The sequence below is a fragment of the Podarcis pityusensis genome (genome assembly GCF_964106645.2).
Source record: "Podarcis pityusensis genome assembly, chromosome: 2".
Lineage (NCBI taxonomy): Eukaryota > Metazoa > Chordata > Lepidosauria > Squamata > Lacertidae > Podarcis > Podarcis pityusensis.
The window spans coordinates 114,902,721-114,926,180 of record NC_138029.1 but is presented as its reverse complement, the minus strand read 5'-3'; the positions used below and the strand labels follow the sequence as shown (position 1 = coordinate 114,926,180).

The 23,460-nt window shown below is 45.5% G+C and overlaps 2 protein-coding genes and 1 long non-coding RNA gene across 5 annotated transcripts in view; all 3 read right to left on the bottom strand.

Moving 5' to 3' along the window:
* Positions 1-1,353: 1,353 nt before the first annotated feature.
* Positions 1,354-8,038, bottom strand: LOC308470002 (zinc finger protein 82-like). Of its 3 annotated transcripts, none has more exons than XM_080993194.1 (4): positions 6,935-8,036; positions 5,135-5,261; positions 3,999-4,109; positions 1,354-2,327 (listed from the first exon to the last, which is right to left on the bottom strand). In XM_080993194.1, exons 1-4 carry the CDS (start codon positions 7,073-7,075, stop codon positions 1,765-1,767), a joined length of 942 nt encoding a protein of 313 aa, XP_080849320.1. In that variant the 5' UTR covers positions 7,076-8,036; the 3' UTR covers positions 1,354-1,764. The 3 variants fall into 3 exon arrangements, with proteins under 3 accessions (XP_080849320.1, XP_080849322.1, XP_080849321.1); XM_080993196.1 differs by having other exon boundaries at positions 6,830-7,373; XM_080993195.1 differs by lacking the exon at positions 3,999-4,109 and having other exon boundaries at positions 6,935-8,038.
* Positions 8,039-8,810: 772 nt separating this feature from the next.
* The window catches only part of LOC308470217, a 39,602-nt gene continuing 24,952 nt past the window's right edge, over positions 8,811-23,460 (bottom strand). Inside the window, exons 2-3 of the long non-coding RNA XR_013982270.1 lie at positions 10,105-10,688; positions 8,811-9,467 (exon numbers count right to left, since the gene is read on the bottom strand). This is a non-coding gene — a long non-coding RNA (uncharacterized lncRNA). The remainder of the gene's footprint in view (positions 9,468-10,104; positions 10,689-23,460) is intronic.
* LOC308469938 (uncharacterized protein) lies at positions 11,544-21,316 on the bottom strand. The gene is made up of 5 exons (XM_080993069.1): positions 21,041-21,316; positions 19,878-19,960; positions 17,517-17,643; positions 16,083-16,193; positions 11,544-14,644 (listed from the first exon to the last, which is right to left on the bottom strand). Exons 2-5 carry the CDS (start codon positions 19,950-19,952, stop codon positions 13,500-13,502), a joined length of 1,458 nt encoding a protein of 485 aa, XP_080849195.1. The 5' UTR covers positions 19,953-19,960; positions 21,041-21,316; the 3' UTR covers positions 11,544-13,499.

Here is a 23,460-nt window from a genome sequence, read left to right as displayed (position 1 = left end):
CCCTATTCATATCTTAAATGTGCCCTTAAGACAGGATTTGTGAGGAAAGAGACAATGGGGAGGTTTCCCACTTTGACCTTGCAGAGAAAACATTTGCTCAGTTTAGGAATCAAAATGGTTTCAGGTCGGTCTTCCTGTGTTGATCTATGTATGTGCTTGGTTGGTACACTTATGAACATTTAACATATAACTAAGACCTCAAAGTTCTTATCACAGTAGCTGGGGGGGAGGCTGTGGGTCTGTGGCCCTGTGGCACATTTTTTTTGAGGGGGTGCGACCAGGCACCCCCACAACAGGCTCCCTCATAGGAGCCTGGCTCCAGCGCATGAGGGAGCTGTGGAGGCAGCTTTCTGGTGCAACAGTCCAATGCTGGCAGCTGCAGCTACACTCCGGGGCAGAGAGAGGAGAGTTGGTGGCAACTTGGGATGGAAAAGTTTGTTTACTGAGCAAGTTGAGTCATGGAGTGTTGTTGTTTTTTCCCCTTCCAGCAAACACTTACCTAGCAACAGCTCCTGATTGGCCAGTTCCATGGGAGGCAGTTGGAGTGGAGTGAGAGAAGGTGTGAGGAATTCATTCAGTCTGTGAGGGGGATTCTGTCAGGAGAGTTTGTTCTGACATGGGGTAGAGCTGAGGAGAGCCGAGAACTGACAGTATATGCTCTCAGGTTCTGAATCGCAGAACACCGTTAAAACAGAAAAGATACCGTCCTGAAGGGGAGCAGTTAGGATTACCCTAAAAACCCTAAAACTAGGGAACAGAGTCCATTGTTTTCTCAGAGCCTTGCTAAAAACAAGATTGCAACTTGCTTCTGTCCGGAAACCATGCCAAAGCACAAGAATGAAAAACTGGAACACTCTGAAACCCCCTCACCCCCTTTCCTGGGAAGAGCCCAAAAATGGTCCCAAGACAGGAACTTTCTGTTCATGCTCAGGAGACACATGGGAGGAGAAAGGGGGAGGGAACTGGAAGGGGGATATATACTCTATGCAAATGCATGTGAACTCGTGCTTGTTTTTGTGAGTTATCACACTTGCTCCTCTGCCCCCCCCCCATGGCAGAATAAAAGCTCTTTCTCTGGATTTAACCCCTTGGTGTCACTTGGCTCCTTTCGTCCCTGCTCGGGTGCAACATTTTCCTATCCATGGTTAATAAGGCCTAGAAAGGCTACATTTCCACATGGAAAAAGGGTCCTTAGAGGGAATACTGACAGGAAAGGGCAGTCGTGATTCTGAGGCAAAGGAGGATTTGGGGGTCTGTAAGGAAACAGTCCAGTTAAAATCCTAAATTCCTGAAGTGTGTGGGGGAGAAGTCTGATCTATAGAAGATGTGTAAAAGAAAGTAACCCGAACAGCATTCAGCTTAAAACTTGAAACTGTACTCATTTTAACAAAACGCAACAGCACTGGTTGTTACATTTCAGTGGAAGAAGAAGAAGAACCAAAACTCCTAGTTTACATCTGTTATAATACAGTTTGTTTGCAACCTGTTTTCCCAAAAGAAAAACCCACTGTCGCTCGTGATTCATTCTCCGTTGGGGATTTATCCTGTGGGAAAGGGAAACAGAGGGCTGGCCCAGTTGCGCCAGGGAGAGAAAGTGCTGTTGCGCCGTTGCACCACTCTCCGCGGCTGGGTGCCACCAGGCGAGGATGCTGCCAAGGCAGTTTTCTCACGCCTGGCCGCAGCATACCCCCTGCCGCTGTGTGGATCTTTTGGCGGCTCAAAAGCCACAAGCGTCAAGCAAAACACTCTCTACACTTCATGCATTTATAGGCTTTCCTCACTTGTGTGAAGCCTCTGATGTTTGAGGAGGTGTGTTTGTTGGGAGAAACGCTTCCCGCACTTTCCACAACGATAGGGCTTCTCTCCTGTGTGGATCCTCTGGTGAGCCTGAACCTGCGACTGCTGAGTGAAACGTTTTCCGCACTCAGAACATCCATACGGTTTCTCCCCTGTGTGGATTCTCTCATGTGCTATAATGTGCGACTGCTGGCGAAAACGTTTTCCGCACTCAGAACATCCATACGGTTTCTCCCCTGTGTGGATTCTCTCATGTGCTATAATTTGCGACTGCTGGCGAAAACATTTCCCACACTCTGAGCACTGATAGGGCTTCTTTCCAGTGAGAACTCGACGGTGGCTCAGGGGGACCTCTCTCCTTTGTGGTTTACACGTTCGCTCAGAAACTGTGGTTTTTTGACAGAACATGTTTGATGCTCTAAGCAACCGTGAGGTTTTTTCTCCAGTGCGGCATTTCTGTTGTTCGATAAGGCAGATCTGAGGAAGATCTTTCCCATACACAGGGCACAACGGCCATCTCCCAACATCACCTGCAAGGATAAACAACAATTCACTTCTGAACTTGAGAAGGAAGGAAAGGAAGGTAGTGAAATTAATAAAGGAAGGAAACAACACATGAAGATGTGCGAGAAACTGAAATTGGTTGCTGGGGTGTGCGTGAATAATGATTTATCATCTGTTGTTGATAAACGGCCTCGGTCCAGTATATCTGAAGGAGCGTCTTCACCCCCATCGTTCTACCCGGACACTGAGGTCCAGCACCGAGGGCCTTCTGGTGGTTCCCTCGCTGCAAGAAGCAAGGTTACAGGGAACCAGGCAGAGGGCCTTCTCGGTAGTGGCACCCGCCCTGTGGAACGCCCTCCCACTGGATGTCAAAGAGAACAACAACTACCAGACTTTTAGAAGTCATCTGAAGGCAGCCCTGTTTAGGGAAGCTTTTAATGTTTGATGCATTACTGTATTTTAATATTTTGTTGGAAGCTGCCCAGACCAAATGGGTAGGGTATATTATTATTATTATTATTATTATTATTATTATTATTATTATTTCGTTCTGCTCAATTATTTTTACTTCACCCTACACATGTGTGGGTCATTCAGCGCCTTTCTGTGAACTACAGGAACCAGCAGTCCCATGTAATTTATCTGTTACTGGACGCCATCTGAACTGACTACAGGCTGAGAATGAAATGTTTTAATATTCCTCCCTAAATAAACTTCTTGCACATAGAAAAGTAATGTGTCAGGGGAAAAACTTCACTCCCCCCGCTCTTTTTTAAAAGCAAGCATTAAGACATCAGACCATAGAATCATAAAACTGTACAGTTGGAAGGGACCCCAAAAGTCTTCTAATCCAACCATCTGCAATGCAGGAGCTGGATTGTGTATGGTGCTGATAACGCTAAGGTTGCAGGTTTGATCCCTGTAAGGGTCAGCTGCAAATTCCTGCATTGCAGGGGGTTGGACTAGATGATCCTTAGGGTCCCTTCCAACTCTGTGATTTTATGAGAAAGCTAAAGAATCTCTGACAGATGGCCATCCAACCTTAGGGTTTTTGCCTCTCACTAACCAAGACAAATATTCCTAAATGGGAGCCAGGATAAAATAGTTGATAAAAAAAAAAAGTAATACAGTGGAACCTTGGTTCTCGAACTTAATTCATTCTGGAAGTCCGTTCAACTCCCGAAACCATTCAAAAACCAAGGCGTGGCTTCCAATTGGCTGCAGGAGCTTCTTGCACTCAAGCGGAAGCCATGTCAGATGTTCGACTTCCGAAAAACGTTCAAAAACCGGAACACTTCCAGGTTTTTGGCGTTCGGGAGCTGATTTGTTCGGCAACTAAGCCGTTCAGGAACCAAGGTATGACTGTATAGTGATTCTTATAACATGGCAAGGGACAATGTCAACTGGAAACTGTGAACTGTGAAGTGGTCCACAGCTTAGGGGAGGTACAGTGGCTGTTACGGAGGTGTTGACAGTGTTGGAATGAACTTTGTAGATAAGCAAAGCTGAGGTAGCAAAAGGAATTAAAAGACTTCAACCATAGGGATGCAATGTCTTCTGGGTGATTATAACTCTCTCTTGGAACAAAATGGCTCATATATAAGAGCCAATTCTCAAGGGGCAATTAAGAGTCCCTGGTAATCCCTAAATGGTTTTGTGTTTGTGTGTTTTTCCACCAGCTTCCCCTAACTTCTCACCTGACTCGGTGTCCGACATCCCTGATGCATCCAAGACTTGAGTACCCGGCACCCAGGGCTGTTCTCCCTGTTCCAGCTGGGAGATGAGAGGTGGCTTAGCCAGTAAAAATCCTTGCCAAGAAGGAACAAAAGAGTGAGTAGTTTGGTGGAAACTTCCTAAATTTGGGGATGGGGAACCTGTGCAGATGTTGTGGCATTCCCCGGCCAACATGGCCAATGGCCAGAGATTTTGGGGAGTTGTAGACCAACAACACATGGAAAGCTGCAGATTCCTGGTTCCTGCTATCATTGAAGGGAGAGAACAGAAGACAAGACAGCTCCTCTCAAAAAGCTGCAGATGTCTGCTAGCTCCATCTGGTATGCTGGCTGAGACCCTACCTGCCTGCAGACTGTCTCACCAGAGTGGTGCATGCTCTGGTAATCCCCTGCTTGGACTACTGCAACGCGCTCTACATGGGGCAACCTTTGAAGGTGACTCAGAAACTACAGCTAGACTGGTGAATGGGAGTGGCTGCTGGGACCATATAACACTGGTCCCAAAGGATCTACCTTGGCTCCCAGTACGTTTCTGAGCGCAATTCAAAGTGTTGGTGCTGATCTTTAAAGCCCTAAATGGCCTCAGCTCTGTATATCTGAAGGAGCGTCTCCACCCACATTGTTCAGCCTGAGGTCCAGCTCTGAGGGCCTTCTGCTGGTTCCCTCACTGCGAGAATTTCTTATACTGATTTTTGGTAATTTGTAAACTGATTAGAGATTCCTCTTCAAATAAGAAGCGGTGCACAAAATAAATAAATCACTACACTGATGTTTAACTACTGTACCACAACAGCTGTGATACCCCAGGAGAGATAGATTTCATTATTATAGACCACCCATGACCATTGCCTGTAGATCTCAGCACAGAAACCAAAGAGGCTGCTGACGGAAGCATAAAGCAACGCATTTCCATGCTACCTGTGTCCAAGTGCTCTCTACATTCTGGAGAAAGAAAGCAAATGGAAGTCTGACCAACTGAAATAAACTCAACTCTCCTGAAAATGTAAAGGATTGGTGGGAGAGAAGAGATGCCGATGACAAACGCACAGGTTCCTTGCAAATCATCCAGCCTCCACCAGAAGAGGAATCAAAATGCTTACCTAACGAGGCCAAGTTCTCATAATTCTCCATCATGACTTCAGCGTACAAGGCTTTTTGATATGGATCCAGCAAACCTCCTTGTCCCTCGGTGAAATACACAGCCACATCCTCAAAAGTTACTAGACTCTACAGGAAGAAAAAGGCCTTGGTTGTTCTCTTCTTTTGGCTGGGACTTAGCCAAAGTGATGCCTAAAATTCAGAGATGGTGGCAGCCTGGGAGGGTTGGCCCATAATGTGCAGTGATGATGGCATCTCCTTTACTTACCAGAGTGCTGTTCAAGGATGGGCGATGTATAATGATAATGAATGGCGTAAAGGTAAAGGAACCCCTGACCATTAGGTCCAGTCGTGGCCGACTCTGGGGTTGCGGCGCTCATCTCGCTTTACTGGCCGAGGAAGACGGCGTACAGCTTCCGGGTCATGTGGCCAGCATGACTAAGCCGCTTCTGGCGAACCAGAGCAGCGCACGGAAATGCCATTTACCTTCCCGCTGGAGCGGTACCTATTTATCTACTTGCACTTTGATGTGCTTTCGAACTGCTAGGTTGGCTAGAGCAGGGACCGAGCAACGGGAGCTCACCCCGTTGTGGGGATTCGAACCACCAACCTTCTGATTGGCAAGTCAATGATAATGAATGGCATTGATGTGACCAAAATATGGGCGCCCCTGTGTGTGTGAGAGAGAGCGAGTCCGGGGGGGGGTGTCCAATTCCTTTTCAACTGCCCAAGTAAACAGTGGTTTGCTTCTTTCCTCCTGCTCCACCTTGGCCAGCTTGGTTCTTTTCTGATGCTTTGGACTACAACTCCCATCAGCCCCTGCTCCCCACATAATACACTACAGTGGTACCTCAGGTTAAGAACTTAATTCGTTTTGGAGGTCCGTTCTTAACCTGAAACTGTTCTTAACCTGAGGTACCACTTTAGCTAATGGGGCCTCCTACTGCTGCCGCCGTGCAATTTCTGTTCTCATCCTGAAGCAAAGTTCTTAACTCAAGGTACTATTTCTGAGTTAGTGGAGTCTGTATCCTGAAGCGTATGTTACCCGAGGTACCACTGCAGAGGCTTGGTGGCACATTGGAAACTGTCTTACACATGTCAGAATAGTTGTTCTTCCAACCCCGGAATTATCCATTCTGACTAGCAGAGGAGATACCACCTACCCAATCCTTCACTAGAAATGCTAAGGGTTCAACATTGGGACATCCAAACGTCCAGCATGCAAAGCTGCAATTATTATTATTCTCTACCCATATGACTGGGTTGTCCCAGCCGGAACCACTGGCAATGCCGTTGCTATTACCTGTTACTATTATATTTATCACGTTACTAAAATGTATGCACCACCCTTTGTCTAAAGAACACAAGGGAAACCAAGCCGGTCTCGGCTGCGGCCTCTTTAAAAGGCCACCATTCGAATTGCGCGCCATCCCGCCTCGTTTAAGAAGAGCTTGCGCAGGAGGGAGACGAGTTACTGGGAATCGCCCGCGCGCGTAATACGCGCACACGTTCAGAGCGAACACCCGGGCCTTTTGAGGTCGTGGGAACTGCGCGCAGCGACGGGCTTCTTCCTCCCCAACCCGCTCGAGCTCTGCCCAACCCGGGGCGGCGCAGCCGAGGAGAAACGCGCCCCTAAATTCCTGCAGAAACCGAAACACTCTCCCCACCGCGCCTCCCATTTCCCCGCCGCCACTGACCGGCATCTGCACCACCCGAAGAATCATTCAGACGTTCCCTCGAAGCTGCACACCCCGCTTCTTCTATCTCGGGATCTCAGCCCTTCGGGTCCCTGTTCCACTAACCTGCAGAGGTTTAAACCACTGGTCTCTTAGCCTAGGAATTTGCATTTCCTGGAGGATTTTTTTCGGCGTCGTTTGCGTCCGTCTGTCCCCCACAATACCACTTCCTGCGGGTCGTGGGAAATGCAGGATTTGGGTCCTCATTTTTACGCGCGCGCACTCACCCGCAGCCCGAGTTTGAAAGACCACATCGAATCAGATTTGGAAGGGGCCCTGAGCATCATCATCTAGTCCAACCCCCTGCAATGCAGGAATATGCTGCTGTCCCACGTGGGGATCGAACCTGCAACCTTCATGTTATAAGCGCCATGCTCTAACCATACTCTGCTCCCAAGGATCTACTTGTGCATGAAAAGGAGAAGCTTTTGGATTTCTTAAATCATTTTTAAACCATTGCCCTAGGGGCACTTTCCACCATAGGAGGGGGGAAAAGGAAGCTGTCCAGCTTTGTTTTCTCCATATTGGGGGAGAGGGGGGGCCATGAAACTAGGCAAAATATTCAAACCAATCGTTCAGGGTAGACCACTGCCATTATCTCCATATGGCCTGCTGAGTTTCCCTGCTATGCTGTGAAACTGAAAGAACTGAAGGAAGGAGACTGAAAGAATTTAAAATAATTAAACAACTGAACAGTTAAGTTACAAGTTTGGAGCATCGGAAAATGTTGATGAGAATGGGATGGAACATGGCCAGCAAGAAACGGCGTACTCTTACAGAGGCGAGCTGGGAGATTTCAAAGGAAAGACATCGGCTTGGGTTTGTTTGGTTTAAGGGGAGGGCGACCAAAGATTGAACTGTTAAAAAGATTTTCTAGGAAATACAGTCTGCCTCCCCACTGCTATGATGGGCTGGCTGTTAAGGTGCCTGGGAAAACAGAGAGCCAGAGGGTCAACGTTGGAATTCCTATTTTAGAATGAACAGAGGTATTTGGACTGGAAAGAATCTTTGACAGAGTGGACTGTGCAGATAAGAAAAGGAAAAACATCTAGTAAAAGTGAACTATTGGGCTTTTAGACATGCAGAAGGGAAGAAAGGAATTTATTTTAGAAATGATGATTGCTGATTGTAGATCGATTGTGAAGCCACCTCACTTGTAGATACTAGTTACAGGTAGGTAGCCGTGTTGGTCTGCCATAGTCAAAATAAAATAAAATAAAATAAAATCATTTAAAAATTCCTTCCAGTAGCACCTTAGAGACCAACTAAGTTAGTTATTGGTATGAGCTTTCATGTGCATGTACACTTTTGAGTTGGTCTCTAAGGTGCTACTTGTAGATATTGTAAATGTTAAAATATTGTATGTGCAGGAACTGGCAAGCGGACAGCTGATGGTTAAGGATAAGTAAGTTTAAAAACAAAAAAAACCCTAATGTAATGTAAGATTAATTGTAAAGAATGTGAACTAGAAACAACTAGGAAAATAAAGCAGCAACAAAAGGAAATTTTGGACACATCAAGAACGTAGTGCAAGAAACCAGTTTTTGGAGAAATTGCATTATATTTGTGTTAATTTGCAGCTGATCTGGTAAAATTTGGAAAACGAATAAAAACGATTTTGCGAAAGGTTCCCTTTATCTGGTTTAGAGAAGTTGTGTGAAAAGAACGGAAGGAAGAACCTTACCTGCCAGGTGTGCAGCTGAAGACTCAGCCAGAAATTTTCATGGGCACATGCCTATGTCACTTCAAGTTCAACATTCCTATAGAAAAAATCTGTCTTGGGCTGAGTGGTACAGCTTTCAGTATACTGAAGTGTGCAATCAAATACACACACTTACCTGGGAGTAAGTTCCACTGAGCACATTGAGTTATTTCTGAGTCAACATGCACAAGGGCTGCTCAGTAAGAATTAACAAAATGGAAATATCCGAATTTCGCATCGTTAATGCTTCTTAATTTTAATTCAGGTGGGAGCAAAGTAAGACACAACATAAATTCAAAGCTTTGCATCCTTTGATACAAAGCAAAGGCAACCTACATTAATAACAAGGAAAGCAGATGTAAGATATGCTAATAAACTTATGCCAAAAATTTAAATGCAAAACTAAGGAAAGCTAAATACACTTTATATTTTCAAGAAAAAACTACCCCACCTCCAATAAAACATAAGGAACTATGTATAGTACTCATCTAAAACCAGTCTCAAAGAGACATTATCCTATGGCCAATAAGGGAAGCTTCGATATTTCAGGCGGCAGGGAAGTGTTGAGTTCTTTATTTTTCTGGATGTTGATTTGCTACAAATTACTTACATGTGTGGGTAGACTAGTAAAAAAAAAAGTCGAGAATTTAAGACACCAGGTTGATTTAAACAAACAAGCAAAATTATGTCAGTCAAGCAGAGGGGGAGATTTTTTAAAAGGTTGCAGTTGAGTCGCCTGCAGGTGTCCCAAACGATTCATCCAATTTATTCAAGTTATCAAAAGGCGACAGCACTTTGCAAAGGCAGGCAGCCACCCTTGTGGGCTTACGACACACCCTTTTAAATTGCCATGGCCTGAGCAATCTTCACAGCACATCGCCTTCAGCAAACGAGAACCTTGAGCCAACAGTGTGACGCGGCAGCTAAAAAAGCCAATGCAATTCTGGGCTGCATCAATAGGAGTATAGCATCTAGATCAAGGGAAGTAATAGTGCCACTGTCTTCTGCTCTGGTCAGACCTCACCTGGAGTACTGTGTCCAGTTCTGGGCACCATAGTTCAAGAAGGACACTGACAAACTGGAACGTGTCCAGAGGAGGGCAACCAAAATGGTCAAAGGCCTGGAAACGATGCCTTATGAGGAACGGCTAAGAGAGCTGGGCATGTTTAGCCTGGAGAAGAGGAGGTTAAGGGGTGATATGATAGCCATGTTCAAATATATAAAAGGATGTCACATAGAGGAGGGAGAAAGGTTGTTTTCTGCTGCTCCAGAGAAGCGGACACGGAGCAATGGATCCAAACTACAAGAAAGAAGATTCCACCTAAACAGGAAGAACTTCCTGACAGTAAGAGCTGTTCGACAGTGGAATTTGCTGCCAAGGAGTGTGGTGGAGTCTCCTTCTTTGGAGGTCTTTAAGCAGAGGCTTGACAACCATATGTCAGGAGTGCTCTGATGGTGTTTCCTGCTTGGCAGGGGGTTGGACTCGATGGCCCTTGTGGTCTCTTCCAACTCTATGATTCTATGATTCTATGACCTTTTCCGCTGCTTCTCCTAGCAATAGCAGCAGCACTTTGGATATTATTCCCTTTTAAGCTCCCCTTGCCCCACACCAAATACATGAGACTGAACTGCTTCTCAAGCAGCTTCCCTTAAAAAGCAGAGGAAGAGGAGCTGGTGCCCTCCCAGATCCCATCAGCCCCAGTCAACACAGCTGGAAGCCAGGGATTATGGGGGTTGTACTGCTGCTGACAAAGATGGAGGTTCCTCACCCCTGCCCTAAAGCTCAAATTAGACACTGATGTGGGGGGAGGACCTGCTAGTCAGCTGCATCTCCTTTTCCTGTATGGATATCTCAGTCAGTAGACCACAAGACTCATTGATCTCCGGGTCAAGGGTTCGAGCCCCACATTGGGCAAAATATTATTGCGTTGAAGGGGGGTTGGACTAGATGATCCTTGTGGCCCCTTCTGACTCTACAAGTTCTATAACTCTCTGACCCAGAACTAATAAAATTAAATTTAATTTAAAAATTCCTTCCAGTAGCACCTTAGAGACCAACTACTGTATTTTTCGCTCTCTAAGACGTACCTGCAGCATCTTAAAAAGCAGAGACATCACCTTGCCGACAAAGGTCCGTATAAAGCTATGGTTTTCCCAGGAGTGATGTTTGGAAGTGAGAGCTGGACCATAAAGAAAGCTGATCGCCGAAGAATTTATGCTTTTGAATTATGGTGCTGGAGGAGACTCTTGAGAGTCCCATGGACTGCAAGAAGATCAAACCTCTCCATTCTGAAGGAAATCAGCCCTGAGTGCTCACTGGAAGGACAGATCCTGAAGCTGAGGCTCCAGTACTTTGGCCACCTCATGAGAAGAAAAGACTCCCTGGAAAAGACCCTGATGTTGGGAAAGATGGAGGGCACAAGGAGAAGGGGACGACAGAGGACGAGATGGTTGGACAGTGTTCTCGAAGCTACCAGCATGAGTTTGACCAAACTGCGGGAGGCAGTGGAAGACAGAAGTGCCTGGCGTGCTCTGGTCCATGGGGTCACGAAGAGTCGGACACGACTAAACAACAACAAGACGCACCTGACCATAAGACGCACCTAGTTTTTAGCGGAGGAAATGGGGAAAGCCCTGTTTTGGGGAGGGTTAGCTCACAGTTGTGAAGCTTCTTTTGCAAAGGGTAAATACCCGCTTTTTTGAGGATCAGCTGACAGTTGTGCAGCTTGTCATTGGTATGAGCTTTCGTGTGCATGCACACTTCTTCAGATACCAAATTAAATAAACTAATTTAAACTGCAAGAAGGCATGAAAAGGGCAAAAACGGAACGAAAATCACAGGAAGGCACTTTGGCATATCAGTCTACCTCACTTGTCGTCGTTTCCACAATGTCCTCCAGCGATGCGGAAGACCGTGTTACCATTCAAGCCAGTCTGGTAAGTGCTGCTGGCTTTTGAAAAGGTTTTTTTAAAAAAAGGTTTTAAAGAGCTCTAGCTGTTTGCAGGCTTTTTAAATGATGTTCCCCACGACACGTAATTTCACATTTATGCGCGGTACCCAAGGACGTAATCCCTGCGTTAGGTGGGGCGATGCCCGTATAATATTTTAATTGTTTTTACGTGTGCAGTTGTTTTACATGTGCGGTTTTAAAATTATTTTTAAACGAAGTTTGTATTTTAAATTACATCGCTTTAACTTTTTGACGGATGCTGCCCTGGGCTTCTTTGGGAAAGGGAAGGACAGGACAGAAATTTAATAAATAAAAATAATACGGTTAATTGTACTTGTGAAACTGCTTCAAGATGCTTTGCAGGAAGCGATTAACAAATGAAATTAATAATAATAATAATAATAATAATAATAATAATAATAATAATAATATTATTTCCGGGAGGCAGGGAAATGTCAAGTGCAGTAATGTCGCACCCCTGATCTCTTTTCACTTGATGTTACTGGAGAAACTGGAGGAATCAGATGCACATCAGTCCTAAGCACAAATCTCTCAATTCACATCAAGTTTAGGGCCTTGGAAAAAGCACCATTCAATGCAACCAGCTCTGGACTCAGGTGCTTCAAGAGTTCATTCACCTGAGAGAACTCCCCTGTGCAGAATTTAGAACTGTGGCAGTCCAACGTGGGTTCACATTTCCAAGCTTAGTGCTGCGCAAAACTCTCTAGGCGATTTGTTAACAGGGAAATACACCTCTCATGGGTCATTCCATGCCAAGTGATCCAGTGACTTTTACCTTACCATTTTATATTGCTTTCAGTTTTAGTTTCCTAAAAGTAGTATAAGCGACGATCCCAGATTTCGGCAAGCTATCGTTCTGCTTTGAAATACATTTTTAAAAGAAAAGCCAAACTAGCTTTTAACTAAATAACTTTTTAAAGAAATGCCTGAAGGTCTGGTTTATTCTGCTATATTTCACTCCAAGAAAACCCAATTATGCTAAATAGAATCCAATAAGGCAGACAGGTACGTACAAAATATTTTTATTAACTGTGATGTCATTGAGATCCCAAGATGAAATTTTGCAGGAAGCTCTTAGAAATATGAAATATTCCATACATTTGGGGGGGGGGAATCTTAATCATATTGATTTTTTAAAATCACCTTTAAAATTTTTAGCTTAATTTTACAATTTAAAGGAGATCCATCATGTGCCACATCATATTAAATTTCTGTATTTTTAGTTTTGAAGTATCTCCATTCTGGGCTGAGCTTTTAAGGTTTTTGTGTAATAGGGCATGATCAAAACTGTCAATTTTTTGAAATTCCAAACCTTCATACGTCAAAAAAGGGACGAGATGAAAGAATTAAAAGTTTAGATTTAAACTTAGTTTTGCTCATTCAACAAGTGTACAACAGGTGTAAAGAGTGTACAAAGTTTTAAGAAAATTGGATTTACAATTTTATAATATGCAGAGAATAACATGTGCTGAAAAACCAGAAAGAGGAGCTGAGGGAAGTCTGGGGTGGGGGGGGGGGTTGCTTTTATGAGGAGGGGGGAGGGAAAAAATGGGGGAGGAGGAGTTTGGATTTGAGGAGTTTGGATTTGATATCCCGCTTTATCACTACCTGAAGGAGTCTCAAAGCGGCTAAAAATCTCCTTTCCCTTCCTCCCCCAAAACAAACACTCTGTGAGGTGAGTGGGGCTGAGAGACTTCAGAGAAGTGTGACTGGACCAAGGTCACCCAGCAGCTGCATGTGGTGGGGGAGCGAACCTGGTTCACCAGATTACGAGACTACCGCTCTTAACCACTACACCACACTGGCTCTCAGTGTGAGGAGGAGGAGGATGTGTTTTTGATAAATTGTTATGTTGAAATTCCTAATTAAAAATATTCAAAAAAAAGAAAGAAAATTGGATGGAAAAAAATTAATTAAAAATCGGATCACTTGATATGGAATGACCCTCACCAGAGATTCAGAGCGCTTCTTGTTTAACTGCTCCAGGACAAGGCAGCGTGCCCGCGGCCGACAGCTTCTCTTTCACGTGAAACTTCTGGTGCTTCACGATGTGCGACCGGTGAGAGAAGCACTTCCCGCACTCCAGGCACTTGTAGGGCCTCTCGCCCGTGTGGACCCTCTTGTGAGCCAAGACGTTCGAGCGGTCCGAAAAGCGCTTCCCGCACTCGGAGCAGGCGAAGGGCTTTTCCCCCGTGTGGACCCTCTTGTGCCTGGCCAGGGACGAGCTGTCGGCGAAAGACTTCCCGCACTCGGAGCAGGCGTAGGGCCTCTCCCCCGTGTGGATGCGCTGGTGTTTCACCAGCCCCGACTGCTGGGCGAAGAACTTGCCGCACTCCAGGCACGTGTAGGGCTTCTCAGAGGTGTGGACGCGGCAGTGCTTCACGAGCGCCGAGGGCCGGGGAAAACACTTGCCGCACTCTAGGCACTCATAGGGCTGCTCCCCGGTGTGGATCATCCAGTGGCTCACGAGGGCAGAGTGCTGGTCAAAACATTCCCCACACTCCAGGCACTTGTAGGGGTTGGCTCCCTGGTGAACTCTCTGGTGCGCCACGACGTGCGACCGGTCAGCAAAGCACTTCCCACACTCCAGGCACTTGTAGGGCTTCCTCCCCGTGTGGACCCTCTGGTGCCTCACGAAGGCCGGGTGGTCGGCAAAGTGTTCCCCGCATTGCAAGCACTTGTGGGGCTTCTCCTGCAGGTGGGTTTTCTGGTGGGCCGAAAGGGACGACTCCTGAGTGAAGCCCTTCCCGCACTCCAGGCACGTGTGGCGAGGCCCGCCGGCCGCCGCGTGGATGCGCCGGTGCTTCACGAGGGACGAGGGCTGAGGGAAACATCTCCCGCACTCCAGACATTCGTACGGCTCCTCTCCGGTGTGCACCCTCCAGTGGCTCACGAAGGCTGCGTGCTGTTCGAAGCCATCGCCGCATTCCTGGCATTTGTAGGTTTTCTCTCCCGCCCGGGTCGCGACGGGGCCCGGCTGCCGAGCAAAACACTCCCCGCACACCAGACACCGGAAAGATCTCTTGCCCACCAAGATTCTCTGGGGCACGACGCCGCAACGATTCCCACACCGGGGGCACGCTTCCATTTCCAGAGGGTCACCTGGTGGGAGAAAGGAGGATTTCTTAGTCCATGTTTTAAACTAATGGAATCAGAGAACTGTAGAGTTGGAAGGGACCCCAACAGTCATCTACTTCAACCCCTTTCAAATACATATACAGTGGTGCCTCGCAAGACGAAATTAATCCGTTCCGCGAGTCTCTTCATCTTGCGGTTTTTTCGTCTTGCGAAGCACGGCTATTAGCGGCTTAGCGGCTATTAACAGCTTAGCGGCTTTAAGAAAAAGGAAACAAACTCGCAAGAACTCGCAAGACGTTTCGTCTTGCGAAGCAAGCACATAGGGAAATTCATCTTGCGGAACGACTCAAAAAACGGAAAACTCTTTCGTCTTGCGCGTTTTTCGTCTTGCGAGGCATTCGTCTTGAGGGGCACCACTGTACAGTGGTACGTCGGTTACATACGCTTCAGGTTACATACGCTTCAGGTTACACACTCCGCTAACCCAGAAATAGGGCTTCAGGTTAAGAACAGTTTCAGGTTAAGAACGGACCTCTGGAACGAATTAAGTACTTAACCCGACGTACCAATGTACATACATAAACCCCTGCGTAATTTTATCTGTACGCTGCCTTTCCACAGCTCAAACCGTGCTCAAGGTGGCTTACAACATGAAACAAATACATAACCACGAGATAGCAAAAGTAGTCAAAATCAATAAATGAATCATTAAAAAATACAAAACCAAACTGAACGATTCCCACATAAATCGCAACAAAATCTAAAATAAAAATACAAAAAAGCAGCAGCGCTCAACAAAGAAACCCAAACCCCCCGACCTAATGCAGGAATCTCAGCTAAAGCATCCCTGACAGATGGCCATCCAACCTCTGCTTTAAAACCTCCAACGAAGGACAACTCCACAATCTCCTGAGAACCCACGTTTTATGTTCTATGGAGTTTGCGGATCCCGTTCGCATCCAGAGGTACCACTGTATCTTAATTATCTTGAGATGGTGGTGATTTAAGAAATGGATGGTGATGATTTTGTTGAATCTATACTGTTACGTTTTGGTTGGAACAGCCTTACTTGTTTTTATGATTCTATTATTATAACTCGCCCTGGGATATTGTGGATAAGAAATTCAATCAATCAATCAATCAATCAATCAATCAATATTATTTATTCCTCAGCCACTCTGGGCGGCTTCCAAAAAAAATTAAAATACTGTAATACATCAAACATTAAAAGCTTCCCTAAACAGGGCTGCCTTCAGATGTCTTCTGAAAGTCTGGTAGTTGTTTTTCTCTTTGACATCTGGTGGGAGGGCCTTCCACAGGGAGGGCGCCACTACCGAGAAGGCCCTCTGCCTGGTTCCCTGTAACTTGCACAAGGGAGAAGGAGTGTTCCAAACAATCACTAAAAGGGAGGCAAGGGAAGAACATCAACTGGCTGAGGTTTTTTTTATCACCAACAACTTACCTGAGCAGACATCAAGGATCCCTGCTTCACCTCTGTTTTGGGATTCGGGTACCCAGAGTTCTTCTCCTCGTTCCATCTGGGAGATGAGTTCAGGCTTTGGGCACAGAAATCCTGTAGGCAAGGCAATGTGAGAGTGTCAGTTTGCATTTCGTAGTACAGAAAGTATCGATCTTTCCTATTCTGCTTAGTTCAAGAGGGTTCTAGAAAGTTTCTTTCTATGTGAAAGAAACAGGAAGGTTTCTGTTGTTTGGATTATTTCTTCTGGGAAGCTGAGTACAGCTGGTTTAAACTGCTTCTGTTATCTTTTTGTCAAGGCCATACTGACTATAATAGTAAGACCAGGAGAAGCCTGGGCCTCACTCACTTTCTCTTTTCTGTCTCCTTTGTTCTGGTGTTCTGTTTCTGTTTGCTATAGTGTTACAGTTTAAACTTATTATAAGTATTGTAAGTTTTCTTGTAATTGCCGCAACTGGATTTTTTATGGAGTGTACCAATCCTGAATGTGCTGGATTTGTGACCATTATGCTCATTTGCCAAAGCTCTGCTGGATGAAGTACAATGCCCTCTAGTCTATTTTTTGGGAACTCTGCTGTGTGTTTAAGTTTCTTCCTGCTCCTCCTTCATGGCCGACAGAGAGTACTTGATGTACCTTGTCATAATTCCTTAAATAGTGCTACTCAAACTGAGTCCTGGGGAAATCTGAGATTCCTCAGAAGCTCTTCATGGGTGCATAAGAATTCCCACAGATAATAATAATAATAATAATAATAATAATAATAATAATTTTTATTTATACACCGCCCTCCCCAGCCAAGGCCGGGCTCAGAGCGGCTTACAAGCAATAATAAAAACAAGTTGAATGATTACAACTTAAAAACAAAATTAAAATACAACATTTTAAGATGAGCTTCCATCTTATATAGTGCAGATATAGGTTGATATAGGTTTCCCCAGTAATGATGTATGGAAGTGAGAGCTGGACCATAAAGGCTGATCGCTGAAGAATTGATGCTTTTGAATTCTGGTGTTGGAGGAGACTCTTGAGAGTCCCATGGACTGCAAGAAGATCAAACCTCTCCATTCTGAAGGAAATCAGCCCTGAGTGCTCACTGGAAGGACAGATCGTGAAGCTGAGGCTCCAATACTTTGGCCACCTCATGAGAAGAGAAGACTCCCTGGAAAAGACCCTGATGTTGGGAAAGATGGAGGGCACAAGGAGAAGGGGACGACAGAGGACGAGATGGTTGGACAGTGTTCTCGAAGCTACCAGCATGAGTTTGACCAAACTGCAGGAGGCAGTGGAAGACAGGAGTGCCTGGCGTGCTCTGGTCCAGGGGGTCACGAAGAGTCGGACACGACTAAACGACTAAACAACAACAGGTTGACAGCCTCAGCGAGGATCAGGCCTCTACATCGAGGCTGCAAACTCCTTACCCAGTGAAGTTACATTCCCATAGTTCTCCATCATGACATCCCTGTACAAGGCCCTTTGGTCTGGATCCAGCAGAGCCCCCTGGCTCTCTGTGAAATAGACGGCCACATCTTCAAAAGTCACCGGACTCTGTAAGAATAAAGGGTTCTGTCTAGTTCCCACTACTTCATGAACGACATTTCAGGGTTTTTTTTAGAAAATGTAATCAATTAGTCAGTGAATAGTTTGAAAAGATTTATGGCATGTCAGCTTTAAAAATTTTGATTTTACAACAACTTCTTTGCATGGGTAACATTCCTAGCTCTAAGCCAGGCATAGGCAAACTCGGCCCGCCAGATGTTTTGGGACTACAACTCCCATCATCCCTAGCTAACAGGACCAGTGGTCAGGGATGATGGGAATTGTAGTCACAAAACATCTGGAGGGCCGAGTTTGCCCATGCCTGTTTGCTCCTGGACAGGCAGGTGTCGTTTTGGCTATATAAGCACCGGCAAAAGGAAAACTTAGGCCACTTTTAGTATGTACACTATGATGTTAAATATGCTTACCACTGACAGAGAGGATAAGTAAACCTCAACATCGCAGGCGGGGAACAAAAGGCAAGTGCCCTTTCTGGCCTTAGGAGGCTGGATTCTCCATACCCACATCTTCTATTGTAATGGGAGTTAGAATCACAGAGTTGGAAGGGACCACAAGAACCATTTAGCAATGCAGGAACTTTTCACCCAATTCTTATTATTTTTGAACATGGCTCTCCTATCCTGTGCCAATAGCTCTGTAGATCAGGTGGGCAGAAGAGCCTGAACAGTGGTACCGCTGGTTAAGAACTTAATTCATTCTGGAGGTCCATTCTTAACCTGAAACTATTCTTAACCTGAAGCACCACTTTAGCTAATGGGGCCTCCTGCTGCCACCGCCGCGCCGCAGCAGCACGATTTCTGTTCTCATCCTGAAGCAAAGTGCTTAACCCGAGGTACTATTTCTGGGTTAGCGGAATCTGTAACCTGAAGCGTCTGTAACCTGAAGCGTCTGTAACCTGAGGTACCACTGTATTTCTGAGCCCCAGCAGAAAATAAGGCTGCTTGCTTGGCATCCCCTAGCCCAATCCTATGCTCTGGAAAAGCCTGTCCAAACTGGGCACCCTCCAGATGTTGCCCTCTAGTGCCCATCAGTCCTGGCCAGCACGGCCAATGGTCGGGGGGATGATGGGAGTTAGAGTCCAGCAGAAACAGCAGCGGGAAGGGACCAGGCTTGGGTCAGTTGCCTGGCATAAACATCCTGCTGAACCCAGCAGGATCCGACTCTCAAGTCCAGGGCAGGAGCCATAGGTGCCTGTTCCTCCCCCAGCACCTGCCGCAGACCCTTCCTCCTTACCTGACCCAGCTCCGTTGCCATATAAGTGAAAATTGCGTAAGTGGGGATCACCCCCTAAATGCCCTCTCTGCCGCTCTCTCTCCAATCCAGATCAGAAATACAGTGGTACCTCAGGTTACATACGCTTCAGGTTACATATGCATCAGGTTACAGACTCCTCTAACCCAGAAATCGTGCTTCAGGTTAAGAACTTTGCTTCAGGATGACAACAGAAATCATGCTCCGGTGGTGCGGCGGCAGCAGGAGGCCCCATTAGCTAAAGTGGTGCTTCAGGTTAAGAACAGTTTCAGGTGAAGTACAGACCTCCGGAACGAATTACAGTGGTGCCTCGCAAGACGAAATTAATCCGTTCCGCGAGTGTCTTCGTCTAGCGGTTTTTTCGTCTTGCGAAGCAACCCTATTAGCGGATTAGCGCTATTAGCGGTTTAGCGGCTATTAAAGGCTTAGCGGCTTAGCTGCTAAAAGGCTATTAGCGGCTTAGAAAAAGGGGGGGGGAGTGAAAAAAAATCTCAAGACTCGCAAGACATTTTCGTCTTGCGAAGCAAGCCCATAGGGAAATTCGTCCTGCGAAGCAACTCAAAAACGGAAAACCCTTTCGTCTAGCGGGTTTTCCGTCTTGCGAGGCATTCGTCTTGCCGGGCACCACTGTACCGTATTTTTTGCACCATAACACTCACTTTTTTCCTCCTAAAAAGTAAGGGGAAATGTCTGTGCGTGTTATGGAGGGAATGCCTACGGGTGGCATGCCTACGGATTTTTCTCCTCTAAAAACTACGTGCATGTTATGGTCGGGTGCGTGTTATAGAGCGAAAAATACGGTAAGTACTTAACCCGAGGTACCACTGTACTATAGCAAAACTAGCCACAACTGGAATTGAAGCTGGAATTGAAGCAGGAGGCAGGAGCATAGCTGTCAAGTTTTCCCTCTCAAGTCAGGGCAGCAGCCATAGGTGCCTGTTCCTTCCCCATCGCAGAGCCTTCCTCCTTACCTGAGTCAGCTCCGTTGCTGCCCTGGCCATTTCTACAGAAAGGGGGGATAATCCGGATTCAAGCGCCGACATCATTCTGCATTCTGCGGGGGACCAAAGGGTGGCTTATCAAAATTGGGGATACGAGCAACACAGAGTCACATACATGCAACCCTCTTCGCCCCACTTGTTCCCAGAGCATCCTCTACTTCACTTTCCCCTTTTCTCCCCGCCCCCAACCAATGAATAATAATAATAATAATTTTTTAAAAAATATTTATAACCCGCCCTTCCCGGTTCAGAAAATCAGGCTCAGGGCTGCTAACAACAAATTTATGCAACAAAAAACAGCATAAAATACAGTATAAAACATGAACAACAATAAATTCAGAATTCAATAATCAATTTAGGGGGGAAATCCATCCAATAAACATTCGATGATCACCAGGGCTAGCTGGCTAAATTAGTCCTATTTGGGCCAGCGAGGAGACCAGGGGAGAATTAGCTGTGGGATCCCAGTTAACAACCATGTCAGGCTGAGAGAGACACACAGAGAGAAAACAGAGCAGAAGAGAACAGAAGAGAGGAGAGAAAGAGAGAGAGAGAGAATATGAATATGTCTGATCATGGGATATCCAAGTGAGCTTCAAGGCCATTGGGTACCCAATCTCCCTCGTCTCAGTCCAACACTCTTAACCACACTAGCCTTCTGGATAAAAGGTGCCCTCTTAAGAAAAAGAAAGAAAAAAGACTTTTGACTATCTCTATCCTCTTCCGGGACCAAGAAGGCAGCCACCCCTAAACTGCAGACCAACAGCCTCCCAGGCAAGGTTGCCATGGGAGTGTGGAGAGACAAGTGGCAGCAGGTTGATGGAATCCTATTGAGTGTGCAGGCAAGGAACCCCCCTTGCCATCCAGAAAAGCCACGGGAATTAGTCAGCCATTCCGGCTACTTCCTTTGGGAGCCTTCTTTGCCTTCTTTGTCTGGAATGTCCCCCGCCCCCTTTTAGTTTTATTTTTCAGTCCGGAAAGCACTTATCCAGCAACAATGGCAGGGCGTGCAAAGAGAGGAGCCTTTTTGCAAAAAAGGGTTCTGCCTCCTCCTGCTCCTCCTCCTCCTCCTCCCAGCTCCATGACGTCTTTCGCCCCTCCAGGGTCCCCCAAAAGCCAGCCCGCCCACCCACCCCTTAACGGGGCTCCTGCGGGCGCTTCCTCGGCGTCGCTCCTGACAATTCCATCCCATCCCTCATCCAGGCTCCTCCAAGCTGGGGCGCACGGAAGCCCAGTGGCCGCTGGGAATTGTAGTCCTTTGGCCCGCGTCCTTCCGTTGCGCGAAGTTACGTTTTGCAAAGGGGGTTTCTGGGAATTGTAGTCCTCGCTTCCCTGCTCTGCTCGCAGCTGGCGCTTTGGAAACGAGTTGGTGCTTGCTTTTGGCAGTTCTTGCGTGGTGGTGGGAGGGGGGGCAGCCTAACGTTGCTTTTGTTTAATAATAATAATAATAATAATAATAATAATAATAATAATGTATATTGTATTTTAAAATTGGGTTTCAGAGTTTTTAGGGGTTTTTGAATGTTTTATGTAGTTTTTCAAATTCATTGTATGGGACAATGACAATAAAGATATTGTATATCGAATAATAATAATAATAATAATAATAATAATAATAATTTTATTTTATTTATACCCCGCCCTCCCCGGCCAAAGCCGGGCTCAGGGCGGCTAACACCAGTAAAATTACAATGGAAACATAATAGGAGGTGGGAACCCAATTTAAAATACAGGTTAAAATGCAATTTAAAAAGCAGCCTCATTTTAAAAGTAGCCCCCACCTTTCCCCCTTGACAGATAAAAATAAGAACAGCTGAAAATTTGGGAGGGGTGTGAATAATTAAAAAGCAATTAAAATAAATATAACGTTAGGGATTAAACCATATATAGAGCCTTGCTAATTACTGCAGAATTTCCTTCCCCCCACCCCCACCCCAATGTGCTGCAAAGTCCTGCATTGTAGAGGGTCGGGCTAGAGTGGGGTCCCTTCCCACTCTACAATTCTGAGATTCTATGAAATATTTGTTAAACCTCAACAATATTCCGCCGTACTCATGTTCCATGTTTGCATGGATGCTTCTTTAATACTCTTCTCCCACCCGCTCCTGGGTATCTTCTCTCTTTTCTTTCTTATTGCCCCCCCTTCTCTTATGATTTTAAAGCTGCAATAAAATTATATGAGGGGGAAAAGGAAATAAACAGGGCCTTGCTGGATCAGGCAAAGAATCCTTATAACAACTTTGGATCGGCAGAACTGGCACTGTTACAGGTACCATATAATACTTGCTCCAGGTTGGTAGGGAATCAATCTTTTAGTGCGGCACCATTTACACTTTGGAAGGCAGATGCCTTCACTGAACTCTTTTCAGTACCTGCTGGAAACATTTTTGCTTATGCATGCCTACCCGGATATGTAGAATGTTGACGTGTGCTTTATTCAACTTTTTATCTTATTGCTGACATCAATTTTTTAAAGAGTTGTCTTTACTGATAATTACATTGTTTCATTCTTTTTTATTCAAACTGCTTTGAAGTTGTTGGTGGGTTGTTGTTGTTTTGCAATCAAGTGGTATACATTTTTATGCAGTAAATAAATATTGAATCCTAGAGTTGTTTCCCATGAACTTTCTTCTTTTTTTCTTTTAAAGAAAGGCTTGTGCTGTAAGTTACGGGATATAATGAACATAGTCAAATGAAAAGATAAAGTGAAAATACAACAACGGATATTGTTTTATGATAACTTGGAAGTTCCTTTATTGATTACAAGGAATATATGTTAAAACTTTTCTTAACCGTTAACGTGAAAAGTTACGTTTATCCATACAGAACACAAAGACAAGAGACATCACAAAACCCCCCAGGTAAGAAAAAAATCCAATCAGGTTACATCGTTTAATGCATTCTTCTTACCCACTCACGTAAATGATCCAATATATAAGTACCCTATATACTGAGTTTATTCTGAGTATTCATTCTTTCAATCAATCAATCAATCAATCAATCAGCTTACAGCAAGCCCAAATTACTCTCAAACCGTCCAGAATATTATTCCACTTTTAAATATTACAAGTGCCTTGTATTAAAATATTAACAATAGATCTATGCTGCTGGAGCCAGAAGGATAGTTACCATATTTTTCGCTCTAGAAGATGCACCAGACCACAAGATGCACCTAGTTTTTGGAGGAGGAAAACAAGAAAAAAAATATTCTGAATCTCAGAAGCCAGAACAGCAAGAGGGATCGCTGCGCAGTGAAAGCAGCAATCCCTCCTGCTGTTCTGGCTTCTGGGATCGCTGCACAGCCTGCATTCGCTCCATAAGACGCACACACATTTCCCCATACTTTTAAGGAGGGAAAAAGTGAGTCTTATAAAGCAAAAAATACTGTATGTTCTACCTCCACTGTCGGAGAAAGTATGCCTCTGAAAACCAGTTGCGAGGAGCTGCAAGGAAGGAGAGCACAGCTGTGATCAAGAGTCCTACTTGTGGGCTCCCCAAGGCCACTGTGAGAATAGGATGGGCTTCATGGGCCCTTGGGCTGTTCCGGCACAGC